The 24,007-nt window shown below is 58.1% G+C and overlaps 1 protein-coding gene across 1 annotated transcript in view; it reads left to right on the top strand.

Moving 5' to 3' along the window:
* The window catches only part of NRXN2 (neurexin 2), a 105,184-nt gene extending 81,608 nt beyond the window's left edge, over positions 1–23,576 (top strand). Inside the window, 5 exon segments of the mRNA XM_032879373.1 lie at positions 1,023–1,194; positions 5,358–5,447; positions 8,765–9,090; positions 11,413–11,491; positions 22,534–23,576. Of these exon segments, the coding sequence (XP_032735264.1) occupies positions 1,023–1,194; positions 5,358–5,447; positions 8,765–9,090; positions 11,413–11,491; positions 22,534–23,420 (1,554 nt within the window). The 3' untranslated portion in view covers positions 23,421–23,576.
* Positions 23,577–24,007: the final 431 nt, after the last annotated feature.

Genomic DNA, 24,007 nt, shown 5'->3' with positions numbered 1-24,007 from the left:
GTGGGGATGAAGAGAAGGTGTGTGCCTGGTCTCCTCAGAGGGCCTGGCACTTTTTAGGGGTTCAGTGAAGCACTCCCTCTCATACCGGTGCCACCAACAGAACTCTTCTGGGGCTGGATCCTGGGTGGCCTCCGCAGGGTTCCTCAGGCCCTGCCCTGTCCAGAGCATGGGACCCTAGGTCCCAGAGGTTGCTGAGACTGACTCTTTGCTCCCCTCCTCCAGGCCTGGGTCTCTGACTTTCCTCTCCTTCCCCAACTCCCAGCCCCATTCTCTATCCCGACACCCACAAGCCCACCTTTCCTTAGTAAGCCTACGGGGTTGACCTCCCTGATCTCGTTCCATACTCATCACTCCCCAAAATCCACAGTTCAGAACCCCGCCTCTGCTCCTGTGATTTCGCACTCAGGCCTGACCAACACGGGGCCTGATGAGCTGCCGGAAGCATGTTGACGCGCTAGTACAGGGGCCCCTGGGGACCCACTCAGTGCCCAGCGGGCAAGGAAGGGGCGTCTCAAGGCTGGGGGGTGGTGGGAAGCAGGGAGGCCAGACTTTCCTCAGGCACGGGGATGGCTTCCATGGACTTCTCTGTTGGTCATGCCCTAGGGAGGCCCCCACCCTTAGCTCTCGTTAGCCCCCAGCTGGGTCCTGGTCACCTTGTCTGGGGCCTGGGCTCAGTGGCCCTGAGCACAGAATGGGTGCTCTGTGAACATCTGTGAATATTCTGAACAAACAGAAAGGCAAGAGGCAGGTGCGGTTAGTGGGAGCGCTCCCACTCCAGGCTCCGCACCCCGCCATGGTCCCAGCCTCTCTGAATCTTGGGTCACTCCTTTGCCCACGAGTCAGGGAGAGGCAAGCCCGCCAACCTCTTTGGGCGGGTGAGAGGGTCAAAGCATGACTGGGAGCTGTGCGCTGTAAAGCTATAAAGTGCCATAGATCTGGGCCAGTGCGGTCCCAGGTGGAGTTCTAGAAAGAGTGAATGGTTATTCCCTCCTCGTTGCTGACCTCTACCTCCTTGTCCCCAGGACCAGGGCACCGTGGGGGTGATCTTTAACGTGGGCACGGACGACATTACCATCGACGAGCCCAATGCCATCGTGAGCGACGGCAAATACCACGTGGTGCGCTTCACTCGAAGTGGCGGCAACGCCACCCTGCAGGTGGACAGCTGGCCGGTCAATGAGCGGTACCCGGCAGGTAGGCGGCGCCGGCGCGTGGAGGAGGCGCTGGGGGCGGGGCGGGGGCGGGGCGGGCAATGCGGCCTCTGATAGGATCGCTGCCTGCACGCCCCGGAGCGATCTCCTGCGGGGCTAAGCGGGAGGTTTCTGGTCGTGCTGGGGCGAGGCCACGCCAAAGGCGAAGCTAATGGGGACCCCGGGTGGGGGCGTGGCTAAAGAGAAACCTCGGGATTCGCAAGGCAGAGCTAGACCACGGTGGTGGGAGTCCGTGGGCTGGGAGGGAGAGGGCGGAGCTGAGCTGGGAAGGCTGCAAGGCCTGGGTCCAGGTGGGGGTAGGGGAGAAGAGAAGAGGAAGAGGGGTAGAAGTAGGGAGAATCTGACACGATTGAGGAAAGGATGGGTTTAGAATTGAGGGACAGGCAGAAATGAGGAGGCAGATGCAGAAACCAAAGAGAGAAGATCCATAAGTAACCCAAAATATATCTTTCCAAGGAGGCAGGGCTGATCCCAAGGACAGAATCAAGGAATGAACCAAGGTCTTTACAAAGAGCAAATCAAAGATCTGTATCAGGAGATACAGGAAGAGAAGTGACCATAGGGGCTCAGAGAAAAGGAACCCCAGGGTCTCAGGGTATAAGGGACACAGTGAAAGGGAGAGAATGTCAAGAGACAAGAGTGCAAGCTCATTCCACAGACCTTCGCTGGGAGCCTCCTGGGTGTCAGGCTCGGGGGACGCACAGGAGCAGGACACGGCCTCTGTTTGCAGGGGCTCGCAGTCTAGGAGGGGGGAGCACGAGCATGCAACCGGACCCCATTCTGTAGTGTCACACAGTGTGATGGCTGTGGCGGCCCAGGACAAACCAAGGTCTGAAGAGTAAGAGGAAGGAGGGGATGAGGACATGGGAGAAATGAGGAGGCAGAGAAAGAGCCTCAGAGTGCGGGGGAGCCAGGGGAGAGGCGATGGAGAGATATGGGAACAGTCACTGGGAGCAGAAACGGAGGCAGCCCCGGAGTGATGCAGAGAGATATATGGAAACGTCGTGGCACAGACCCAGCCAGTGGGAGAAGAGGTGGCCAGAGCCTCAGGAGGAAGAGGAAGAGAGCCTGGTGTGGGAGACCGAGAGAGAGGGGAAGGGAGCCACCGCAGGGGAGAGCTGCAGAAGTGCAGACTTGTGGAGGTATAATCCGGCTGAGCGACCGCATAGTCACACACGGGGGCGACTGAGGAGAAAGGAGCATCTGCAGGCTCAGTCCCTCTCCAAGGCCGAAGCGACAGCCGAGGCGGGGGCTGAGAGGCTGCCCCACGCTGGCTGAGAGGGTGTGGGCAGAAGGACACGGAAAGGTGCAGGTGTACAGACCCTCATGGGCCCGCTTACGCCGGCAGAAAGATGCTGGTGTCGATTCCCAGGTCCCCGTTGTGCAGGTTTGTGCCCAGCCCTCTCTGGGATTAAAGAGAACCACATCCCCTCCACCCCCCGTGCAAGAAGTACAGAGGCTGATGGACATACAGGCGAACCACAGACACAAAAACAAGTGCAAAGACTTGTAAGGTCAGTCTGACATAGGAGAAACGAGAGGCCGCCCGAGGGAGGTCAGCCTACACTCAGGTTCTGGGCCTGTGTGGGATCACTGAGGCACACCAACCCTCCCATGTGAAGTCTTGCAGGTGCCCGGGCCAGGCACCTGCCATGCGATCATCAGTCTCTCTCTCTCTCAGCCACACACACATGTGAGGGCAACTTTGGTGGCCGTGAGGACCCCCACCTAGGCCAAACAAGGTTGTACTGGGAGGACATGAAGGCTTCACCACATCAAGCCATGATGTGGGTCCAGAGCATCTTCCCTTGGGGCCCAGCAGGCTAGAGGCCAGGGCTTGGAGGGTTTATGCCTGTTCTCCTCTGCTCAGGGACCCCTGGTGGGGGTGGGGAGACTGCTGGGCGCCCCGTCAGCCGCCCAGCAGGGTAACCCAGTGCCGGCCTGGGTGCGGCATGAGGGCAGGTGACCGACCAAAGCCGAGTGTCCTCCTGAGCTACACTGGCGGGCTGGGCTGGCAGAACGCTTCCACGCAGAGCTTGGGCCTCCAGACTTTTCTGGAGCACAGAGACTCAGCTCTTAGCCTCTGGACCTCCTACTGATAAGTCCGTGGCCTTGGATGGGTCGTCCAGCCTCTGAATCTGTCTCCACCTCTGAAAGAGAGGGATAACAGGCCCCTCCAAGTAATATCTGAGAATCCCACAAGATAACCCAAGGAAAGCCCTAGAGTGGCATGGCAGAGGGGAAGTGCTCAATGAGAAGAATTTTGGTTAGAATTGTTACGTGCTCCAATGAGGCAGGGACACACACAGGGACAGCTACACAGACACCTGCCTTCCTGAGTCTTTGGCTCTGCATATGTGCCCCCGACCCCTTGCCCTGCCAGACTCCCTTCTGGCCCGTTCACCTCTCTTGCAGTGTTTTCACTGGGGTCTCTCACTCCCACCCCCAGGCAGGGGTGTCCTGTGCAACCTCCAGCAGAACAAAGAACGTTGCCAGTCACTCGCCAGTCTCCCCTGCTTGTTTGGGGCGCTCGGCGGATCAGAGCCAGGCCTCTGTCTCTGCATCTCCAGTACCCAGCACGAGGAACGGAGCAGGCACTCAAGAAATGTTTGTTGAGTGACCAAACGAGTGAATAATCCATTTTTTACTGAAACAGTGGTGACCTGAATCTTCAGGAAGACAAGGTCTTGTTGCGTCAGAAGCACCTAGGGAGGCAGCCGCCATGCACACACACGGACACGTCGTGTGCTTGCTCAGGGGGGGGTGTCCAGGGCAGGCCTGGGCCCTGGCTTCACTGGGGGCACGTGCAGCCGTGTGTTGCGAGAGGAACAGGAAAGCTGCCCCCCAACACGTTATTGAACACTGTACGTGGTTTCAGTGGGAAGAGTAGCCAGATTCCCAAAGGAAATGATTTCCATTTCCACTGCAACAGCCCATAATCCACAGCCTGTGGGTGCGGGGAGGAGCACACCGAACTCCTAGGCACACTGATAAACCCCTTTCCATGGTCTGTTTGTCACATACAGACACACACACACACACACACACACATGTACACACAGTATCTTTGCTTCCCATCTCCAGGGCCTGGACAATGGTGAGTGGAGACAGGGACAGGCAGGGTGGAGAAGGAGTGAGGTTAGGAATTGTGGGGAGGAGCTTGAAGGAGAAAGACTAGGAAGTGACAGCCTGTTGGGAGCTGGGCTGGGACCCCCGGTGCAGAGGCAAAAGTGGACCAGAGCAACGCTGAGTCTGAAGGTCTTGGAATGGGGCTGAGATGGTGGAAGAGAGCCTCCAGATAGAGGCGCCGGGGGAGGGAGGCCCTGTGGGGAGGGAACCAGGGCAGGCTTGGAGGGGTGGAAGAGATGGCTGCAGGAGAGGTGGAGAAGGGCAGAGGGGTGGGTGGCGTGGGAGGGCTGTGGGGTGACCTGTAGGGGTGGCGGGCTGTGGCAAGGCTGTGGTGGCGGGCCCTCTGGGGAGGGAGGAATCGGGGTAGAAGCTGGTGGGGTAGGGGTGCGGGGTGAGCTGGCAAAGAGGGCGCCGCAGGGAGCTGAGCTCAGAAGGGAAAGGGAACTGAGTGCTTGGAGAAGTGGTTGAAATGTCACTGTGTCACTGTTAAGTGCGAGGGCTGGGCCGCCCCCTAAATGCCGCATAAACCCCACTTAACCCGTCCCTCCCACTTCTAAACCACCCTCTAAACTCAGTAACCAGCTGGGCCACTGAGGCCCCCCACCCCCCAACTTAAACCCGCTAAATGCCCCTCCCTGCCCCCACTGCCCCACTCTGGGATGGGGACGGAAGGTGGGCACCACAGCCTGAACACAGATAAACCTGTTTAACCTCTGACCTTTGACCTTCCAGCGGCCTTTTCTTTTCAGTCCCCTTTCCTTTTCTTCTACGTCCCTGTCTTTTTCTTTGGGTCACTCGTGCCCCTCGGGTGGGGCTGGCTCCGGACGGGAGCCTAGGGAGGGGACGGGAGGACGAGGGACCCAGTGCTGCTTCTCCCGCCTTGGGTGGACCTTCCCCCCCCTTTCCGGTGGATGTTGCTGCTTTACTCCGAGTCTCCTGAGAAATGCGTAATTACTTTGCTAACTCCTTTGGACTTCGCCGCCTGAGAAACCTACTGTCTTTCTAAACTTTTCCAAGGAAACTTTGATAACGAGCGCCTGGCGATTGCTAGACAGAGAATCCCCTACCGGCTTGGTCGAGTAGTAGATGAGTGGCTGCTCGACAAAGGTAATTAACCAGAATTAATTAATTAATTAATTAACTTTAAAAACACTATCTTAAAGGTGCAGAGCTCTCTCTTTCCCCACCTTGCCTTCCCCATCGCCCGCCCCTTAGCGGAGGCCTGATTAGCCCCCAACCCCGGGATGCCCCCCCACTTTCTTCTCTGGGTGCAGATCATCTGTGTCTTTAGAAGTAGAGGGGTGGTTTCGACAGGGCTAGGGTTTTGCTCAGAAGGGGGAGAGTCCTTGAGCTCTTTCCAAAGCCGGGATGGGTTAGGATAATCTGTGAGATTGTGGAACTGAGCCCCTCCCCGCCTGTCCCCCTCACCCTGGAACCGCCTGGTAAAGCAGGCTGGTGTGTAGATCAGGAGCGGGGTTTGGTGAAGGGCTGGCCAGAGGGCCGCAGTGCACTGAGAAGCAGAAAGTGCTCATCCTAGGATCCCAAGAGAGGGTGGGAAGTCTTCCCCAGAGTCACCCTAGGAGGAAAGGCAAGTATGGGGGCCTCACATCTTACTGGAAAGACCCCCCCACCTGCCACCAAGGGAGTGGCTGTGGGACACTGTCTCTGGAATGGGCCCACCTGGGTCCAGAAGGCCTCTCAGAAGTAAACAGAGGCAGGGGAAGGGGGATTCTAGGAGGTAGGGGCAGGGGTGGCCATCCCCCAGGTCTTTCTGTGCCTGTTAGAGCTGGTGAGGAAGACAGAACAGCTACAGGGAGTGGCAAGGCACTGCTGGGTGTGAGGGAGAAGGCCACTTGTCACCAAGGGAAGTTGGGGCCAAGGGCCAAGCCATCCCTTCCCTTCGGAGAGGGGGCGAGCTCTGTACCTCTAAGGCTAAACTCTAGGGGGGAGTAGAACTGTTAAACCCCCACCTAACCAGCTGATAACTGTGCTTTTAAATGTCGCCCAGCTAAACCCCCAAATGTCCCCTGCAGCCCCCCGCACAGCCAGCGGGGACTAAACACGCTGATAACCAGATGTGATAAATCCATAACAGGACAAAAAGTTAAAGGGACTGTAACAGACATCGCTAAAACCTACAGCCCCCAGCCGCACTGGGTTGCTCTCTCCAGCGGGGTGAACTTTAACCCTTTGAGGAGTTCATGGCGGGTGGGGCTGCAGCGGCCAAGTTCACAGACCTTTGTAGCTTCCTCTCCATTACCCACCTCCCACTCCCAGAATCAGAGAGGCCAAGGGAGCAGCTTGGGCTGAGGCTGGGACAACTTGTGACCCCAGGGAGACAGAGCTGGACAGGTCCCTGGGGGGCTTTCTGTTCAGGTGACGATGAACCCCAGAAGTCCCTCCCTAGCTGCGGGGCCATGCCCTCTCTTTAGACCTCTGTTTTCGCTTCTGGAAAGTGAAAGATAGGGCAAAATGCTCTGGTATTTCCCAGAGTGTGGAAGGAGGAACTTGCTTCCCCTATCTCAGGAGGGGTGAGCCCCCCAGCCCCTCAGCCTACCTCCTGGGGGCTGCTGGGAGAATGAGATGAAATGAGGAGCAGGAAGGTATTTAAGAGCAAGATCTGGGCCCTCTTGGAGGGATGATTTTACTGTCAGCTTCCGGCATGGGATAGGTGCTCAATAAATATTTATCGAATGAGCCAACTTCCAGTTCCAAAACATGTCTGGAGCAGCCTAAGTCCCATGAGAGGCTTCCCAAGAAAGAGATTTGTGGTAAAATGAGCTTGGGAAATGCCAAATCCTGTTTCTTCCTCTCGAAGATACACATGGACGTTGGTTTAATAAAGGCTCTGAGAAGTCCTGCGAGAACAAAAGCTGTCGTTTTTGAAGCGTTCGATTCCCAAACTCATTGGACCACCATGAGGCTTCTCTTCTTCATTGTCTCCTAACTCTTATGCCTGGGAATTATCTGTGGACGGTAGTCCTCGAGCCCCTCCCCGGGTCTGGTGTCCCGGCTGCTACTGACTAGGGCTCAGCATTTGTGGGTCCCGGCACCCCCATTTGTAAGATGTCGACGCTAGAGTAAGAGCTGGGCAGTGGGAGGGGGCCAGACAGCCCAGCAGAGTCCCCGCCAGGGAGGGTCATACAGATGGTTGGATGGCCCTGGGGAACCCCTGTTTCTGAAGAGAGTTTGGGTTTCACAAGTTGGACGATCCTCAGCCCAGGTTTTGGGGGCAGGACGTACAGACACCTAACTCTAAACCAGATCTTTAAAGAGGCACTAACCAGAGGCTAACGAGGGCTAAGCCAGGTCTTAAACCCCCCAGCGCCCGCAGCTGAAGGTCCAGGGGAGCAGGGGGGGCCGTGGAGTCATTCCTCTGTCCCCCTCCTCCCGAAATAAGCAACACCAAAACAAAAGTTAAATCTAAACTTAAAACACAATAAATCTCTTTTCTAAAAACCAAACCAAAGCAACAAACTCAGAGGGTTAAACTGACCCCCAGATTCACTAAAACCAAAAAGAACAGCCGAACCCCACCCAGGGGGGATGCTGAGGTGTCAGCTGCTGAGTGACGAGCGAGATTGGAGCTGGAGCGGGGTTTTTTTGGCTGTCAGCGAGCGAAGCAAGGTCCCTTTAACGTTTTCCATCTCTGTGCTTGCACATCCGGGCGGGGAGGAAGGCCTCTGCTCTCCAGGGCCTGGTCCCCCTCCTGGGCAGGGCAGCGGCTGGGCCTTGGAGGGGGGAGGAGAGAGGGGAGCCTGGCCAGAGGTCAGAGGGCTTGGTGTGGCTGGCAGGGCAGAGCGGGGTCTGCGTGGCTGCTCCCACCCTCACGCACGCCAGCCCTCCTCCCGCGCACCGTCCTCACCTCCGGCACGTCGGTGGGTGGCTGTCGCTCCCTCTGCTTTGACTGACCACTCAGCCCGGCAGTCTCCTTCTCTGTCTCTGCCTTTTTGTCTCCTCTGTCTGCTGCTTCTGAGGGCTCCATGGCTCCGGGCTGGACACTGGGCATGGGACGTTTGGGGAAGCAGGGGGAGAAGATGGGGATCAAATTGAGGGATGGGGAAGAATGGGGTGCGATGCCCCTGGAGCAGGAGAGGAGAGGGGGGTGGGAAGGTCAGAGGCATGAGCATGGCGGGGAGAGGGGGGAGCTGGGCTCCCTTTCCCAGCCCATGTGTGCCTTGGGGACCCTCCCCCTCCGGGGTCCCCACCTGGCTGGGCTGGGGGCTGTGGCTGACAAGGACTTTCCCTTTGGTGTCTGCCCCCTTCCTCGTTTTTCCAACCCCCCACTCCTGCCCCTTGCTGGTTTCCCTCTCCATCCTCTTTCCTTCCCTTGGCTTCCCTCTGTTCTCCCCATCCCTCTCCAATCTCTCCCTGCTGCCTGCCCCTCCCCTGTCCATCGCCCCCACCAACTCCCCCCCGCCCAGGCCGCCAGCTGACCATCTTCAACAGCCAGGCTGCCATCAAGATCGGGGGCCGGGATCAGGGCCGCCCGTTCCAGGGCCAGGTGTCCGGCCTCTACTACAATGGGCTCAAGGTGCTGGCGCTGGCCGCCGAGAGCGACCCCAACGTGCGGACCGAAGGCCACCTGCGCCTGGTGGGGGAGGGGCCGTCCGTGCTGCTCAGCGCGGAGACCACGGCCACCACCCTGCTGGCCGACATGGCGACCACCATCATGGAGACCACCACCACCATGGCTACCACGACCACGCGCCGGGGCCGCTCCCCCACGCTGAGGGACAGCACCACCCAGGTGAGGGCCCTCAGGGCCACCAGCGAGGCCTCGTGAGGCTTTGGGTCGGGGGCAGGGCTGATGTCCGGTAGCAACTCTGGCGCCCAGGGGAGAGTCTGAGGGCTCTGGTGGGATCCTGGAGGCTGCCGTCTCCTCATCATCATGGCAATGGTACAGGTGAGGTGGGAAAGGCCTCCCTTCCCAAAGTGGCCTGGCGACCAGGGATGTTGTCTGTGGGAAGGTGGTCACTGTTTCTAGGGCCCAGGCCCAGTGTTAAGGGGGAGTTTGGTACTCCAGCTAGACCAGGAAAGACCGCCTAAGAGGGGAGAAGTCTGGGCTGGGGTGAGGGTGGGACGGCCCCCTCTGCCTGCCCACACCGGAGGCCAGGCCCAGTGGGGTGCGGGCAGGGAGCGAGTACAACTGGGATGGCGTTGCTCTGGCTGGGCACCTAGGAGTGAACCCTGGAGGGCTCAGAGGCTCAGCTGGGGGTGGCCACCGCTCTCTGGGGGCTGTCAGAGGCCCACAACAGTGTCCCCTGGATTTGGTGTCCTCGCAGTGGGACTCCAAGCCCACTGCCTTCTCATGTCCTCTCCTTGGGACCTGGAACAGGTGTCCCCGCCTGGCAGGGTGCCCTGTGCCTGTGTGTCGGAGGGGCTGTTGGTGCAAACGGTTTCCTAGTGCTTTACCCTCCGAGCTGCCCACCCCACCTGCTCAGGCGCTCTCTCTGGATCAGGACAAGCCCAAGTGATTTGAGTTTATCTTCTCTTGTACGTGGAGGGGGTCGAACCTGGGGAATGAGGCTCTCACGGGGCAGGACAGGCCTGGCTTTCCGGGTGCCAAAAGCAAGCTGAGCATGTGTGACTTACGGCGGCAACTCGGGGGCCCAGCTGAGTTTTCTGATTGTCACCATCAATGACTGTGGCCCCGGGAAGGTTTACTCAGTCATTCAGTCCCCCTTGCCCAAGCTACTTCTGTCCCTCATCACCCATGGCTGCTGACTCTGTGCCTGGAGAGAGCTCTGAGCTCCCAGGGTGACGGAGAGGTCTGAGGGCAGCCTGGGGGTGGGGTGTGTGTCAGTCCCCACTCCACCACCAGCCTGTCTTCAGTGTCTATAAATGAGGGCTGGACTCCATGAACTCAAAGTCCCCTCCTCCTTGCCAGTCTGTGCTGTAGGGGGCCTGGCACTGGCTGACAAGCTTATGCAGGGGAAGAGAGAATGCTGGACCCCCATCCCCTCTGCTTTCACTGCCAAGAAAAGCTAGAGTCTCCGAAGGCCAGGCCTTGTCCCAGGGAGCAAGGAGCCCTGGGGGAAAGCCATGGTCCTACCCAAGGTTGGGCACCGACTGTGCCCAGTGCCCAGAGGCAAGAAGGGCGCCCCTGTCTCAGTGGGAGGTCACGGACTGACCATCCAGGTGGAAGAGGGATTGGGGGCCTTCAGGGTCACAGCTGTGCTGGAGAAGTCCCCACAGGAGAGGCTGGGGCTGGTGGGGGGCAAGGATGCAGAAGGAAAACCAGTTTTCTGAAGATGGGATGGAGTTGAGGGGGTGGGGAGTGGAGAAAAGGCACCATTCGACCCTTTTACCCCTCCCCACCCCAGACTCCTCCCACCCTTGGCTTTTAGGAGCCCTCTCCCCGCTTCCTGCCCTCTCGGGCTCCATTCCTGCCTGGATTCCGGGTTTCCCTCCTTGGGTCTCTTCCCTAACACACCCTGAGCACACTGCCCTCCCCGCCCCCTTACATTCACTCATCTTGGGGATTCTCTTTCTTTGCAATCAGGAGGAGAGAAAATGCTGACAAAGTCGACTCTCATTGCCATGGCAACCACAGCCCTAATTATTGTGTGCAGCCTGGTTCCCGGCTCTGGGAAGGGGGCTGGGAGAGAGATGATGGGTGGTGGGGTAGTGAGGTTGGAGCCATGAGCCACCCGCTACCACCTACCCCAGGTCCTCCTCTACTTTTCTGCCTGTGCTGGCTTCCAGAAGCCCCCATGCCTCAACTCCCTGATGCCCTGGGTCCCCTTGCTCCAGCCCTGCACCCCCAGGTCCGGCGTCCAGCCTCCCAGCTTCCTAGAAATGAAAGACAGAGCACATGCCATCCCACTGATCTCCAGGAGCTGTGGGAGCTGCTGCAGGGTGGGCACTGGCCATTCTGTATTTGCACGTGGGGAACGGGGGGCTCTCGGTCACCCAGCCAGCAATGGGAGAACTGGGCAACAGATCAGGGTGTCTGTGTCTTAGCCCAGCACCCGTCTCCTGTGTGGTGCCACATCTCCAGAGGTGGCTTTGGGGCCTACTGACCCACCCCCGAACCCTCTTCCCCACCCCTCCCTCCTGTCGCCCACAGAACACGGATGACCTCTTGGTGGCCTCTGCCGAGTGTCCAAGTGATGACGAGGACCTGGAAGAGTGTGAGCCCAGTACTGGTGAGTGCCTTTCCCCCCTCCCCTGCCCCGGGCCCAGGTGACGCTGATGGGAGGGGGGCGACTGTCCCTGCCACCAAGGGGCCTGCTGCCAGGCCTTACCTTTTCCTGATAGCTTCCTCTGCCTTCCTGCCATTCCCCTCCAGGTCCCTCAAATTGTCCCTCTGGCAAGGCAGTTTCTGGCTCTTCAGTGCCCCAGCCCTCTGAGGTAGTGAGGTCCTTAGCTTGGGATCCTGAGGTTTAGGGCCAAGGAATGCTGGGAAACAAAGAGGGAGACTTTTCCCTAGCAAGATGAGTAACTGCAGCTCCCATGAGTCTTTATCGGGTGGAGGGTGGAGGGGGAGGGTAGGTGGGAGAATGCAGGCCTAGGAACTACAAATCCCATCAGCTCTTGCGTCCAGAACTGCAACTCCCACCAGTCCCTGCGGCTTGATTTTTTCCCTGGGTCAGCAGTAGAGGAGATCTCCGCTGGATCCAGAACCCTCCTCTTTCCTGGTCTCAGGGAGGTGGCCAGACCAAGCTGGGGCCGTCTATCACGCAGCAGCTCTGTGCCCAGCAGTGTGTGGCTGGGAGGTGCCCTTGGCCAGATGTGTGGTCCCCTGGGGAGTTCGGGATCTGAATTCTGGTCTAGATGTCTAGTGGAGCCGCTGCTGTTGCAGGAGAGCAGGGCCAGGAGGGAAGGCTTCCTGGGGGTGGCGTTCCAGGCCTCTGCTGGATCCTTTCGGCGGGAGAGAAGGGTGCGGCCCCAGAGAGAGACCCTAATGGCAAAGGAATGGTGGGCCTCCAGCGCCGATGAGAAGGGTGGGGTGTGGAGTGACGCAGTGGGTGCAAGGTTGGGGGTGGCTGAGAGGACCCGGGGTGGGGGGGGCCTGGGAAGCTGAGCTCCTGGTGCTTATAGCTGGCAACAGGAAGGAAGGAAGGACTGAATGTGGCCAGATTTCCCAGCGAAGGGTTATGGGACTTGGTGGTGGCCTGGATAAGCGTCATCCCTGGCTGGGGTTTCCAGAGACTTCTCCTGGTTCCCTTGCAATGTGTGGCACCTGGGCTGTTGCTACTGGAAGGCTGGAGGCTAGGCAGACTCCTGCGGGGTTGGGGGAGGTGACTGGGCAGGTGAGGTGGGCAGTGTGTCCAGGGCAGTGTGAATCTGGCCTGGGGTGGGGGTGGGGGCGATCTGCCAGTCCCAGAGGAGACGCTCCAGCTGAGGATAGGGTGCAACCGTGGAAGGAGTGTGGGGAGAGCAAGAAAAACTGTGGAGCCCTGGGGTAGAGGCTCAGCTTCCAGAGACAAAGGGGAGAAACAGTTCTGGGCCACAGGCCCCCCGACACCGTCAGCCAGGGCTGAAGAGGGTTTTTTGGTGGTCCTGGGCCCTGAGGCACTTGGAGGAGCTGTAGGCTGCTGGGTTGGAAAGGCCTCCCCATCCACAACCAAGAACTGGTGCTTTCTGGAACAGACGCCCTCCACCGTGGGGGGGCCCCTCTGCTGGGGGGCCATCTGGCTCCATCTCACTAGGCCATCTCAGCTCAGAGATGCACCCCCGCCCCCCGTGCTCTGCCATTGCTCTGGGAGGCTCTGGGCATCTGGCAGCTTCCATATGGCCCTCCCCCCTTGACCCTGCTTTACTCCTTTGACTCGTCAGGACTGGGCTTTCCTGGACATGGAAGCAGTGCCTTGAGCCCAGGCCTTTGGAAAGTGGCTGTGATGAATGGCCCCATGAGAGCCCTGGGATAGGACTCTGGGGACAAAGGGCTGGCGGATCATGAGAGAAGGGCACTTGGCCCCATCCCATGTGTTTGCATGCATGTGCTCACTCTGGGGGGGTGGTGGGAAGAGACTGTTTTCCCTGGACCCCATGGAGAAGAGTGTTGGGCCAGACTGCCACAGTGCAGGGACATGAAGCCCATCCTGGGCCGTACCAGGGCCACACGCTATCTACCAAAGTTCTAGCTTCCCAGCTGTGGTGCCGAGTGTGTGCACCGGGCTGAGCTCCCTTAGGTGGTGTGGGGACAAGGGAGCGAGCAGGAGCTAAGTCAGCAGGTCAGCTGCCCTCCCCCAATCAAAGGGTGAAACCTATGAGGGGAGAATGGAGGGTGGAGGAGGAGTGAAGCTGGGGGATAGGGTTGCTGGGCAGCCGGGCCCCTGGCTTCAAAATGAGGGCGGAGTGCATGCCGAAGCCTCCAGAGGAAGCCGCCCGAAGCCCCCTGAAGCCCCCCGGTTCTCCCCGAGATGGGCACAGCACACGCCTGCATTTCCATACTCGTGCCACTCTGAAATGCTTCCGCTTGGATTTTTATCTTGATAGGAGGTCAGATGAGGGCCAAGACGACTCCAGAGCCCCTCAGGCTGATTTAGACCATGTCATCCCCCTACTTAGAGGAAAGGGGGACTCCAGCCAGAGGCCCTCTTGTGCCCCCAGAGGAAAAAAGGAGGCTTTTTCCTCTAGCCAAGGGCCAGGCCTCCTTGGGCTCCAAGGTCAGGGTTAGAGTTAAGGGCAGCCCGGATGGAAACAGTGGCTAACCAAGGGCTCACCCAATGGACCCCAGGACATTGGCATGCTTCCCACCTGCCAGATCCTCCTCCCTGCATCCAGATGTCAAGCCTGGGATCATCCCGACTTGCTTTCCATTCTTTCCCTTGACCTGGGCCCCTTCACAGACCTTGGGCCGCACTCTTCCTCCTCGCGGCTTGGTGAGATCATCCTGGAATATGGGTATTTCATGGGTATTTCACCCGAGGTTGGCAATCCAAGGATATTGTCTGGCCGACAGTGTTTAGATTGCTTGGAATGGGAGTGCCTTTAGTGCGGTCGTGCTCTGCATAGAGGGTCATGTCTTACCGTCTTAGCCCGCTGGACCCACACATCATGTTGTGGGCCGGGCCCCTGTAGGGATCAGAGTGTGCCCTGCCTCGGGGTGCATGGGAAGTGCACGGCCAGACTCAGATCCCCAGAGGCACACACTTCTGTGCACACACAGAGGCACAACACACACACACACAGCCATGCACACACATGTAGGGATCTCCCAGCAAAGTCACACCTGCCCACTCGCTCACCAGCGCCCACCTGCTCAGACCCACAGTGTTTCACACTTATGTGCACTCATCACACCAGGGTGTGCACCCGGGGTGTCTTCAGCCCGTGGAGGCACGCTCCCACACACACTCCAACCTGTTGAGGCGCAGACCAAACATTTGGGATCCCATGCACACGCTCAGAAGCTCCCGCCTACGCCAGACCCTTGCGACGGGCATGTGTGTTCAGGGTGAGCTTGCCCACGCACATCCTCGGATGCCCAGAGATCCACACCTGCGGTCGGCGCGCAGAGGCACACACGTGTGTACAGATCCCGCTGCGTAACACACGTGCTCCCACCACGTCCTCTGGGCGCGCCCAGACTTACAGATGCTCACAGAGGGTTCCAAGGGGCCGTGTGCTTGTGTTCAGAGCAGGCATGTACAGGGCACCTGGACCCCCTGAGGTGTAGCCGCACACGTGCACGCACACGTGCACACACGTTCACATGAGTTCCGGGAGGCACACACCTGTGCCCGGGCTCTCAGGCGCGTGTGGCACAGCCCCACCCAAGTGTGCCCTCATGCTCAGACCTGCAGCATCCCGCGAGTAAGTTCACAGGCACTCGGACGCACAGACACACCCTCAGAGGTATGTCGTGTCCCAGCACCTGTGCTTGTTCCCGCAGAGGCCCCCCTCCCATTGCCCCATGAGAGGGGACCCTCCGAGGCCCCCAAGCTCAGACCTGCAGAGGCTCATTCTTACGTTCATACCCTCGTATTCAGAGACACACACATGCTCACACACACACACACACAGTCATGTCTACACCGGCCCATGTGGGCCCGCACAGGTATTAACCCACTTACTCCTGTGCTCAGACGTACTCCTGTGCTCAGACGTACACCCGAGCTGCACGGGGAAGGGTTTCCTATCCTCAGGCCCTCGGGCTGTGCAGACATGCTCAGACCCAGCAAAATGCCCGCCCCCGTGTGCGCACACACAGCTGTTCAGACCCGCAAGGGTGCACGCGGTCCCGTGTAGTCAGGTTTCCAGATGCGGGAGCAGCTCGTGCACTCACCCCACAGGTGCACATCGCTCCTGAGGCTTGGCCCCCAGACACTCATAGACGAGACCCCCCGAGGCGTTCACGGGCTCAGGTCCACAGACACACAGCCACGCTTGCTCAGACCCACACGCCGCTCAGAACCCAGGGGTACAAAGGCACTCCCCTTCTAGTGTTTCTTGAGGTGACACCGGTCACGGTAATGGGTACAGCCTCCACCACCCTGTGATTTGTTACATAGAAGCGTGTGTGTCCTTCCCCTAAAGTCACAAACCAGTGTTCCCGGTGGGTGGGCCGCTCCTCGGCACGCTCTAACTCGGCCTCCTCGCCCTCCCCGGGTGACCTCCTCAGTTGGGGTGGAAGGTGACTGATGGGCGGGGTCCCAAAGGGGTGGGTCCTGTGGGTCAGGCCCGGGAGGGAGACCCATGTTACACCTGCTGCTTCTGCTCAGTCATGTGGCCGTGTCCAGGAAGTCCCCCAGGAAGGAAGCACAAACAGATGTGGGGACCAGATGGCAACTTATCTACCTGGTGTGGCCTTTGGGCCACCCATAATCCATGTCAATCTTCCTGACACCCTGAAGCCCCTCCCACTCAGGGCCGTCAAGGCAGAGGTAAGGGTGTCTGGCAGGCGGTGGCCCATTGTCGGTTCCAGACTTCCTCCATATGTGGTCCGGGTCCCTGTGAACTAACAGGATAGCCAATCTCACTGTCCACACAGCTCCACACACCCCGAATCCAGTGGGTGGGCCAGAGGCGGCTACCAGGGCCATTCTAATTCAAGAAAGGGAAGGATAGAAGAAGACACACAGAGACTCTTGGTTTTAAGGAAACTAGGTGAGGAAATCCAGCCCTCCATCCCTGCAGTAGGAAAGTTTCTTCCTTAAACTCAGCCTCTCCCGTCTCCAAAAAACGCCCTCTCCTTTGTTTGTGGCCCCGGTGCCAGCCTGTGTGAGGTTCTTCCCAGTTCTTACCCTCTATGGCCATCTCTGAAGTGGCTGTTAGGAAAATGTCCTTCTTGGGGGCCCCATGGTGTTGACAGCCCACTTCCTGCTCCTGCATATTTGGGGGCCCAAAGGCTCAAGCTGTCGAGATAACTGCCCTCAGCGTTCTTTCCTAGACATACTTGTCAAGCGCTTTGTTTCCTTGTTTCTCCGAATCTTTGCTTGTCTCTTAATTTAGACATGACTATTTTGAGGGCCTCGGAAACAGTAGGTGGGGAAGCCATGTCCTTAGTCTGATCTGTGGGGTATGGCCGAGCCCTCGTTATTCAGAGGGAGGTTTCGCTGGGTCATGTTCCCTCAAAGCCATTGCTGACCTCTCTTGTGATCTGCGGGTTGGAAGCAGGGGTTCTCTTGACACTTGGCACTCCCCTCCCCTTCCTGGGCTCTCTCTGTTCCCTTCTCTGCTTGCAAACCAACCCACTCTTGCCTAACTTTGTCTTCTTGTGATATGTGGCTGAAAGCAGACAGTAAAAGCCGGCACTAGCACCCCGACTTTCTGGCATGTTTCTTTGGTGCCTCAGCCTCAGCAGACACCTGGCCTTCCCTGTAGGTCATCACAAGCAGGGTTGGAACCAGCTGTCCTGCCACTGCTTTTCTGTAGTTTTGCATCTTTCCAGCCGTTTCCTTGGATTGTTACCAGAAGGCCACCAGTTCTTATGATGCACGTTTCTGGTTCAGTGTCTGTATTAGTTCAGGTAACATTTGTTTCTGGAGCAGATGACCCCCAAATCTCAGTGGGTACCCAAGGGAGGTTTCTCACTCAGCCCCACCAGGGTGCTCCTGGTCAGCCGGTGGCTTGTTCCCAAGGGGTGCTTTGGGAATCCAGACTCCCTTCCATCTTATGGCTCCTCCTTGATATTCACCATGTGGTTTGCAAGGTCACCGGAAGGAGGAGAAAGAGCACGGCGGATCGCACATAGGGGACTTCCGGTGGGCCAATATTGGCAGTGCCCCTGGCTCAGTCATGTGACCATACCTAGTTGCAAGGGATACTGGGAAATGTAGTCTCAGTGGAGAAGGTGAAAATGAGTTTGGGAAAAGGGGCGCTCATGAAGCCCACATCATATGCTCAGACCCGTGGTGGCATGCTCATATGTCCTCAGCAGCACAAGCGTGCATTCACATACCACACACACACACACACACGAGTTCTGACTCAGGCTCAAGGAGGTGGACACAAGCCCCATGAAAGGCTCACTTACATGCACACGTCTGTTCTGATTCCCTAATGCCCAAGTCCGTGCACTTGGATCCATTGAGGCTTGTGTATACATGCACACAGGCTTAGACATGTGTGCCCAGGTGCACAGAAATGGACTTTGATGGTGTATTCTTGCATGTAAACACACACACACACACACATATACACAAGACACAAGACAGAGCCCTGCCTGACCTTGGGTCCACCTTGATGTTTGCCATGGCTATGCTGGGGTGTCCAAGTGGGGTGAGGCTCCATCCTCCAGGCTACCGCACCCAGTGGCATAGGTGGTCGGTTCTGGGCTGGAACAGGTGAGTAAGGGCTGAGAGCTAGCCGGCGCTCTCTGTTCACCCAGATGCTCGTCCTGGTCCTGGGAGCAGGGCGGTGTCCACCAGGAAGACAGAGTGCCTTATTCTGATTGTGCACAGAGAGACTGTGTGCCAAGCCAAGCCCCTGACGAGCCGTGGCCACACTGAGGGGCTCCCCTTTTAAAACCACATGAAATGCCCTGAGGGCTACGGCTTTCTGGCCCTCCCAGCCCAGGGCAGGTACCAAGCACTTGTGGGTGGGGCCTTGGCCTCAGTTCTCCATGCTGTGGGTGGGCCCATCCTGGTTGGGTGGGAATGGGGTTCTTGGGTAGGTTTCTAGTCAGGAGCCTCTGTGTCCTGAAGGCAGAAAGAGCTCAGTGGGCTGGTGCAGCAGCCCCTAGAGGTAGGGGAGCAGGGGGAGGAAGGGGTGCTCAGGAATGGCCGCTGGACTCCTTGGCCAGATGGAATTCTCTAGCAAGTGGGATTGACATGCCCTGACATTCAACTTAAGAGTAGAGGAGGGGTGGGGTTTGTGATAAATGAGCCTGTGAGTTCTTCCAAGCGCTGCAGCCCCCTGACGTGGGGTAGGGGACGAAGTGGCCTAGGCTCTTCATCAGACTCCCAGGGGCACCCCTACAAGTCTTTGTGAGTCCGCTGCCTCCAATGCCCAGTGGCAAGGGTGGCCCGGGGAGCCCCTGGTTGGGCTTTCACAGTGAGGAGTCTCTGAGGGGCCTTCCCTTGCTCCAGACCCTCACCAGGGCAAGCTTGCCTGACCCCTTCTGGACCAGTGTATGACCCCCAGGAAAACCCAGTACCCTATATTGCGTGTGACTTGCTGGCCACAGAGCCCAGATCGGCTGGAATGAACCTGGGGGAAGGAGAGAGTGTGGGGTCCTGGCAGCACGCTATCTTGGGGACAGAGTGGGAGCGGTGAGGGGCAGAGATGGCAGCTGGTGTGGAGGACGTGGGTGAGCGCAGGACACCCTCAGGAGATGCTGTCAAAGCCGTGGACAGAGCAGGGCCTAGGGAAAGCTCCTAGAGAAACTAGGCACTTAGGGACAAGGCTAAGACCTGGATATGGAGGCCAGGACACAGCTGGGGTAGAAGGACAAGGGTGAGAGTCAATGTAACTAGGCCTGGGAGGGCTCTGGAGCTTGGGAGAGACTGCACAGGGGAAACCTGTGTGCCCCCAGGACCTAAAGAACCAGTGTGTTAGAGCAAATGGTTGCAGAGGGCTCAGGCGGGGCAGGAATTGACTGTGGCCCAAGGCCTAAAGCCCTTCCCCCTGACCCCCAAGTCTATCTGGGGGTGAGAAAGAGAATAGAAAGACAAGATTTGTGCCCTGATTGGCCTGATCAGCCCCTCTAGGGCATGATGAGCCCCCTAGCATGGGACTCCTCCCTGGGCCCTAGCATCCTGGGCCCTAGGTATGGGCAGCCTGTTGAGGGGCACAAACCTGCCCAGGACAAGCCTGATTCTGAAGTTTCCAGGAGCTGCTGGTGGTCCCATGGAAGATGGAAGGTAGAGATGGCTGTGGGGGAGGGCTGGGGCCATGGAGCAAGGCGCCTATCAGGTTTAACTCCACAGTGCCTGCTGTCTTAGGCCAGGAGAGAAAGGCCATTCAGAACCCAGTTGCTCTGGCCCATGAGAGGGGTTTCCACGCCATCCCTGGATACCAGGCACTGTGCTGGGTGCTAAGGAGATGGGCCTCAAGCCTTCCTGGAAGAGGAAGAGGAAGAGGAGGTATTTGGTTCGGCTTGAAGGATGAGTAAGATAACCACAGGGGCAAGGTGTTCTCTGAAGAGAAGGCAAAGTTCAGGAAGACGGGAGGGAGTATGGTCCAGCAGGGAGGGGAACCCTGCCATCATTGGACACAGGCTGCCAGCCTCCCCCTAGGAGCTGAAGCTGAGTGTTGTCCTTACCCAGGGACCATGGTTCTGGGCCGTCCGTAGTGGGTCCAGAGCTCAGGAGGGGCCAGAAGGACAAATTACTCATTCATAGGCTGGAGGTCTGTGGGAGCCCGGCCTTGGCCTCACCCTGGGCCTGGAGCCCAATACTTTAATTTTATAGACGAGGAAGATGAGAAGAGTGAGAGAAGCTTGTCCACAGTCACACAGTGTGGCCTCCCAGGTTAGCAACTGAGCTAAGAGTCAAGCGGATTACTCCGGGCATGGGGAGGGTGAATCAGACCTTTCCAGGCTCCTTGAGAGACTCGGCCCTAGTGACCTTGGGAAGTCCTGCCCACCCCAGGCCTCTGCATCCTCCTCCATAAAAGACCGATGTTGGACGGTCCCAGCTCCACAGGACCTGCTTGCCTGCTTTTGGCTCAGTTTCTCAGTGTGGCAGAGCTCCAGGAAGGCCAGGTGCCCTGGGGCTTCACAGTCTGGGGTGTAGGTGAGCCCTTGCCCAGGGGGAGAGTGGAGTCTGGTGGGAGGAGCAGCCTGAGGAGTTTGGCAAGCTACAAGTTCAATGGCAAGATCTTGGCTGTGGCTGGCTGGTGTGGCCAAGGACAGCACTGCCCGGTTGCTGGAGCTTGGGACATGAAGATCAGCAGTGTTTGAACAGCAAGCGCAGACACTGGCAGGCTTAGGGTACAGGAGGAGGGACGGAAAGATATGGCAGTGGCACGTGGCTGGCTTGGCTAGAGTGGGGCCCTGGGATACTTCCAAAGGAGGGGGTTGGGGGTTGTGGTCATGAAAACCACTCCCTGCAGAGACCAGGGTTAGGGCAGGGCTTGGATGGAGGGAGAGCTAGAGAGGAAATCTTCAGCCCCAACCAGACCCAGAGGTGTCCCCTCTAAGAGGAGGAAGACTTACCCTCAGCCGCTTAGAGCCAGACTCCTGCTGGCTCTACCCCACACCAGTGGGTTGCAGTATTTGGGAAGGGGTAGTGGGCTGATGGGAGTTGTAGTTGTTGACCCAGGGGCTGATGGGAATTATAGTCCTTATCCCTCCAAGAGCTAATGGGAGTTGTAGTTCCCACCCTTTAGGGCTGATGGGAATTGAGTTTATGCCCAGGGTACCTCAGTTATAAGACCTAGGGAGAGAGGAGACCTAATCACCCCCCACAAACCTTCCCCACTAGTGTCCCCCCACCCCAACCCCTGCCCGGGGCCCTGTATTAGCAAGTGCTCCTTCCCAGATGGCTGTGTATGTATTTTCTTTTCTTTTTTTGCTTTCTTCTTCTTTCCGTTGTTTTATTATTGTTTTAACAATAATAAGAGGGCCAGAGGCAGTCAAGCCCTGGTCAGGTCCTGGCGGCCCATGGGGGTTCTGGGGAGGGGGAGGGGGGAAGCCAGTGGGGGTCAGAGGTGGAGGGTGAAGAAAGAGAAAGTTGGGGAATTAGGGTTAGCTCAGGACTCATGTGTCCCTGTCCACTTCCCTCCCTCGTTCCCACCCCCTCCCCACCTCCCTGCCTCTACATGGCTTCTCACCACCTTGCCCAAAGTCCTATGGGACAGGACCCTTCTCCCGTGTGTCTGTCTCCTCCTTGCCCGCTCTTTCTCATGGACCTTGTCACCTCCCACCTTCAAGTTCTCATCTTCCCATGGCCGGCCAGCAGATAGCCTTCAAAGCTTCCCATGATCACCCCCTCTCAAGTCCTCTCACCCATGTAGCTGCCAGCCATGTACTTCTTCCCCCAGCCCTCCTTTCCACTGCTCTCCCCCCACATACACACACGCTGACACCAAGTGATGGTAACAGTTTCTCAATGCCAGCCTGCACTGTGAAGATTTTAGCTTTGTGTTTAATGAGGGGGAGAGGGCACAAGTGAGGGAGGAGAGAGAGTATTCAGGAGGAAGCAAGATGTCCAGGGAGAGAAGAGTGAGGGAGGGAGATACCAAACAGATAGACAGAAAACGTGGTACGGAAAAGTTGTTTTTTTCTTATTTTTTCCGGGAGAACCCGCTTACACAGCTCTGTTTGTAATTTTTTTCTTCATGCTAAAATCACACGGCCTATTTGTTGATGTAAGTTGCCTGAATTCCGTGGTATGCTATCTTCTTTTTTAAAAACGAAAGAAAAAAAAAAAAGCAAAAAAAAAGAGAAAAATCTAGAAAAAAAAAAACCCTAAAAGATACTGTTGTTAGGTTTGTTTAAATGCTGCTCTTGTATCTGTTTTTAAGCCTTAAACTGGTAGAGTTTTTTTTTTTTTTTTCGTTTCTTTTCGATTTCCTTTTCCTTTCTGTTCCTTTTGGTTTCTTAAGACAAACAAAAGACCAAAACCCAGTGAGCCACAGAGCCCGTGCGTGGGGCGCCCAGGGCATTTGAGCCGCTGCCCGCTTAAAGCGCAGTGCTCCGGCCGGCTGGCGGGCGGGCGCGGCCCGCTCTAGTCTCCGCCAAAGCCAATTGGAACCGATTTGGGTGTGTGAGGCTGTTGTTTCTCTCTCGTGCCGGCCGCCTGTACCCTGGGCCCTCGCTGACACCCTGTTTTTTCTCTTCTCTCTCTTGTTCTAGGAGGAGAGTTAATATTGCCCATTATCACGGAGGACTCCTTAGATCCCCCTCCCGTGGCCACCCGGTCCCCCTTCGTGCCCCCACCCCCCACCTTCTACCCTTTCCTCACGGGCGTGGGCGCCACCCAAGACACCCTGCCCCCGCCTGCGGCCCGCCGCCCGCCCGCCGGGGGCCCGTGCCAGGCCGAGCAGGACGACAGCGACTGCGAGGAGCCCATCGAGGCCTCCGGCTTTGCGTCCGGGGAGGTCTTTGACTCCAGCCTCCCCCCCACGGACGACGAGGACTTTTACACCACCTTCCCCCTGGTCACGGACCGCACCACCCTCCTCTCGCCCCGCAAACCCGCTCCCCGGCCCAACCTCAGGACAGATGGGGCCACGGGCGCCCCCGGGGTGCTGCTGGCCCCCTCCGCCCCCGCCCCCAACCTGCCTGCGGGCAAAATGAACCACCGAGACCCGTTGCAGCCCTTGCTGGAGAATCCCCCCCTGGGGCCCGGGGCCCCCACGTCTTTCGAGCCGCGGAGGCCCCCTCCCCTGCGCCCGGGCGTGACCGCCGCCCCCGGCTTCCCCCGTTTGCCCACAGCCAACCCCACGGGGCCCGGGGAGCGCGGCCCTCCGGGCGCCGTGGAGGTGATCCGGGAGTCCAGCAGCACCACGGGCATGGTGGTGGGCATCGTGGCGGCGGCGGCGCTCTGCATCCTGATTCTCCTCTACGCCATGTACAAATACCGCAACCGCGACGAGGGCTCCTACCAGGTGGACCAGAGCCGGAACTACATCAGTAACTCGGCCCAGAGCAACGGGGCCGTGGTGAAAGAGAAGGCCCCGGCGGCCCCCAAGACACCCAGCAAGGCCAAGAAGAACAAAGACAAGGAGTACTACGTCTGAGCCCTGGCACCGCGCCCACTGCCAGCTGTGCCCCTCCCGGGAGGGCCCGGGAGAAGGGTACAGCCCTCTCCCTGCTGGAGCTCTGGGGACCCGCTCCCCGGCTGCCTCAGACTTCTCTCACGAAGAGGAAACGCAAAAAAAACAAAACAAAAAAAACCCAACAACAACAACAAAAAAAAACAAAACAAGACAAAAACAAAAAAAAAAGAAAGAAAAAAGAAAGGAAAGAAAAAATGAAAAGAAAGAAAAAAAATGAAAAGAAAGAAAGAAAAAAGAAAAAAATAGAAAAGGAAACCCCGTGCTCGTCCCCTTCCTCCGACGGTCCAGTGCGGCGGCGCTGTCCGTCCTGGGGCTGTCTGTCCCTCTCAGCTCTGCGCCCGGCCCGGGCAGGGCACGTGCTCACAGCCCTGGCTTGATTTATTTTTTTAAGGGGGGAGGGTAGTTTTATTTTGGTGGGGTTGGGCGGGAAGGAAGGCTGAGGGTTTTGTAAAGTGTCCACTACTCGTCTTGTTCATTTCCTCCATTTTTCTTCCTCCCTCTATCCCTCCTGCCTTCCTTCTCTTCCCAAGCCCTCCGGCCCCCATCCC

Source organism: Lontra canadensis, unplaced genomic scaffold (genome assembly GCF_010015895.1).
Source record: "Lontra canadensis isolate GAN:19392208 unplaced genomic scaffold, GSC_riverotter_1.0 scaffold66, whole genome shotgun sequence".
Lineage (NCBI taxonomy): Eukaryota > Metazoa > Chordata > Mammalia > Carnivora > Mustelidae > Lontra > Lontra canadensis.
This window is presented reverse-complemented; position numbering and strand designations above follow the sequence as displayed.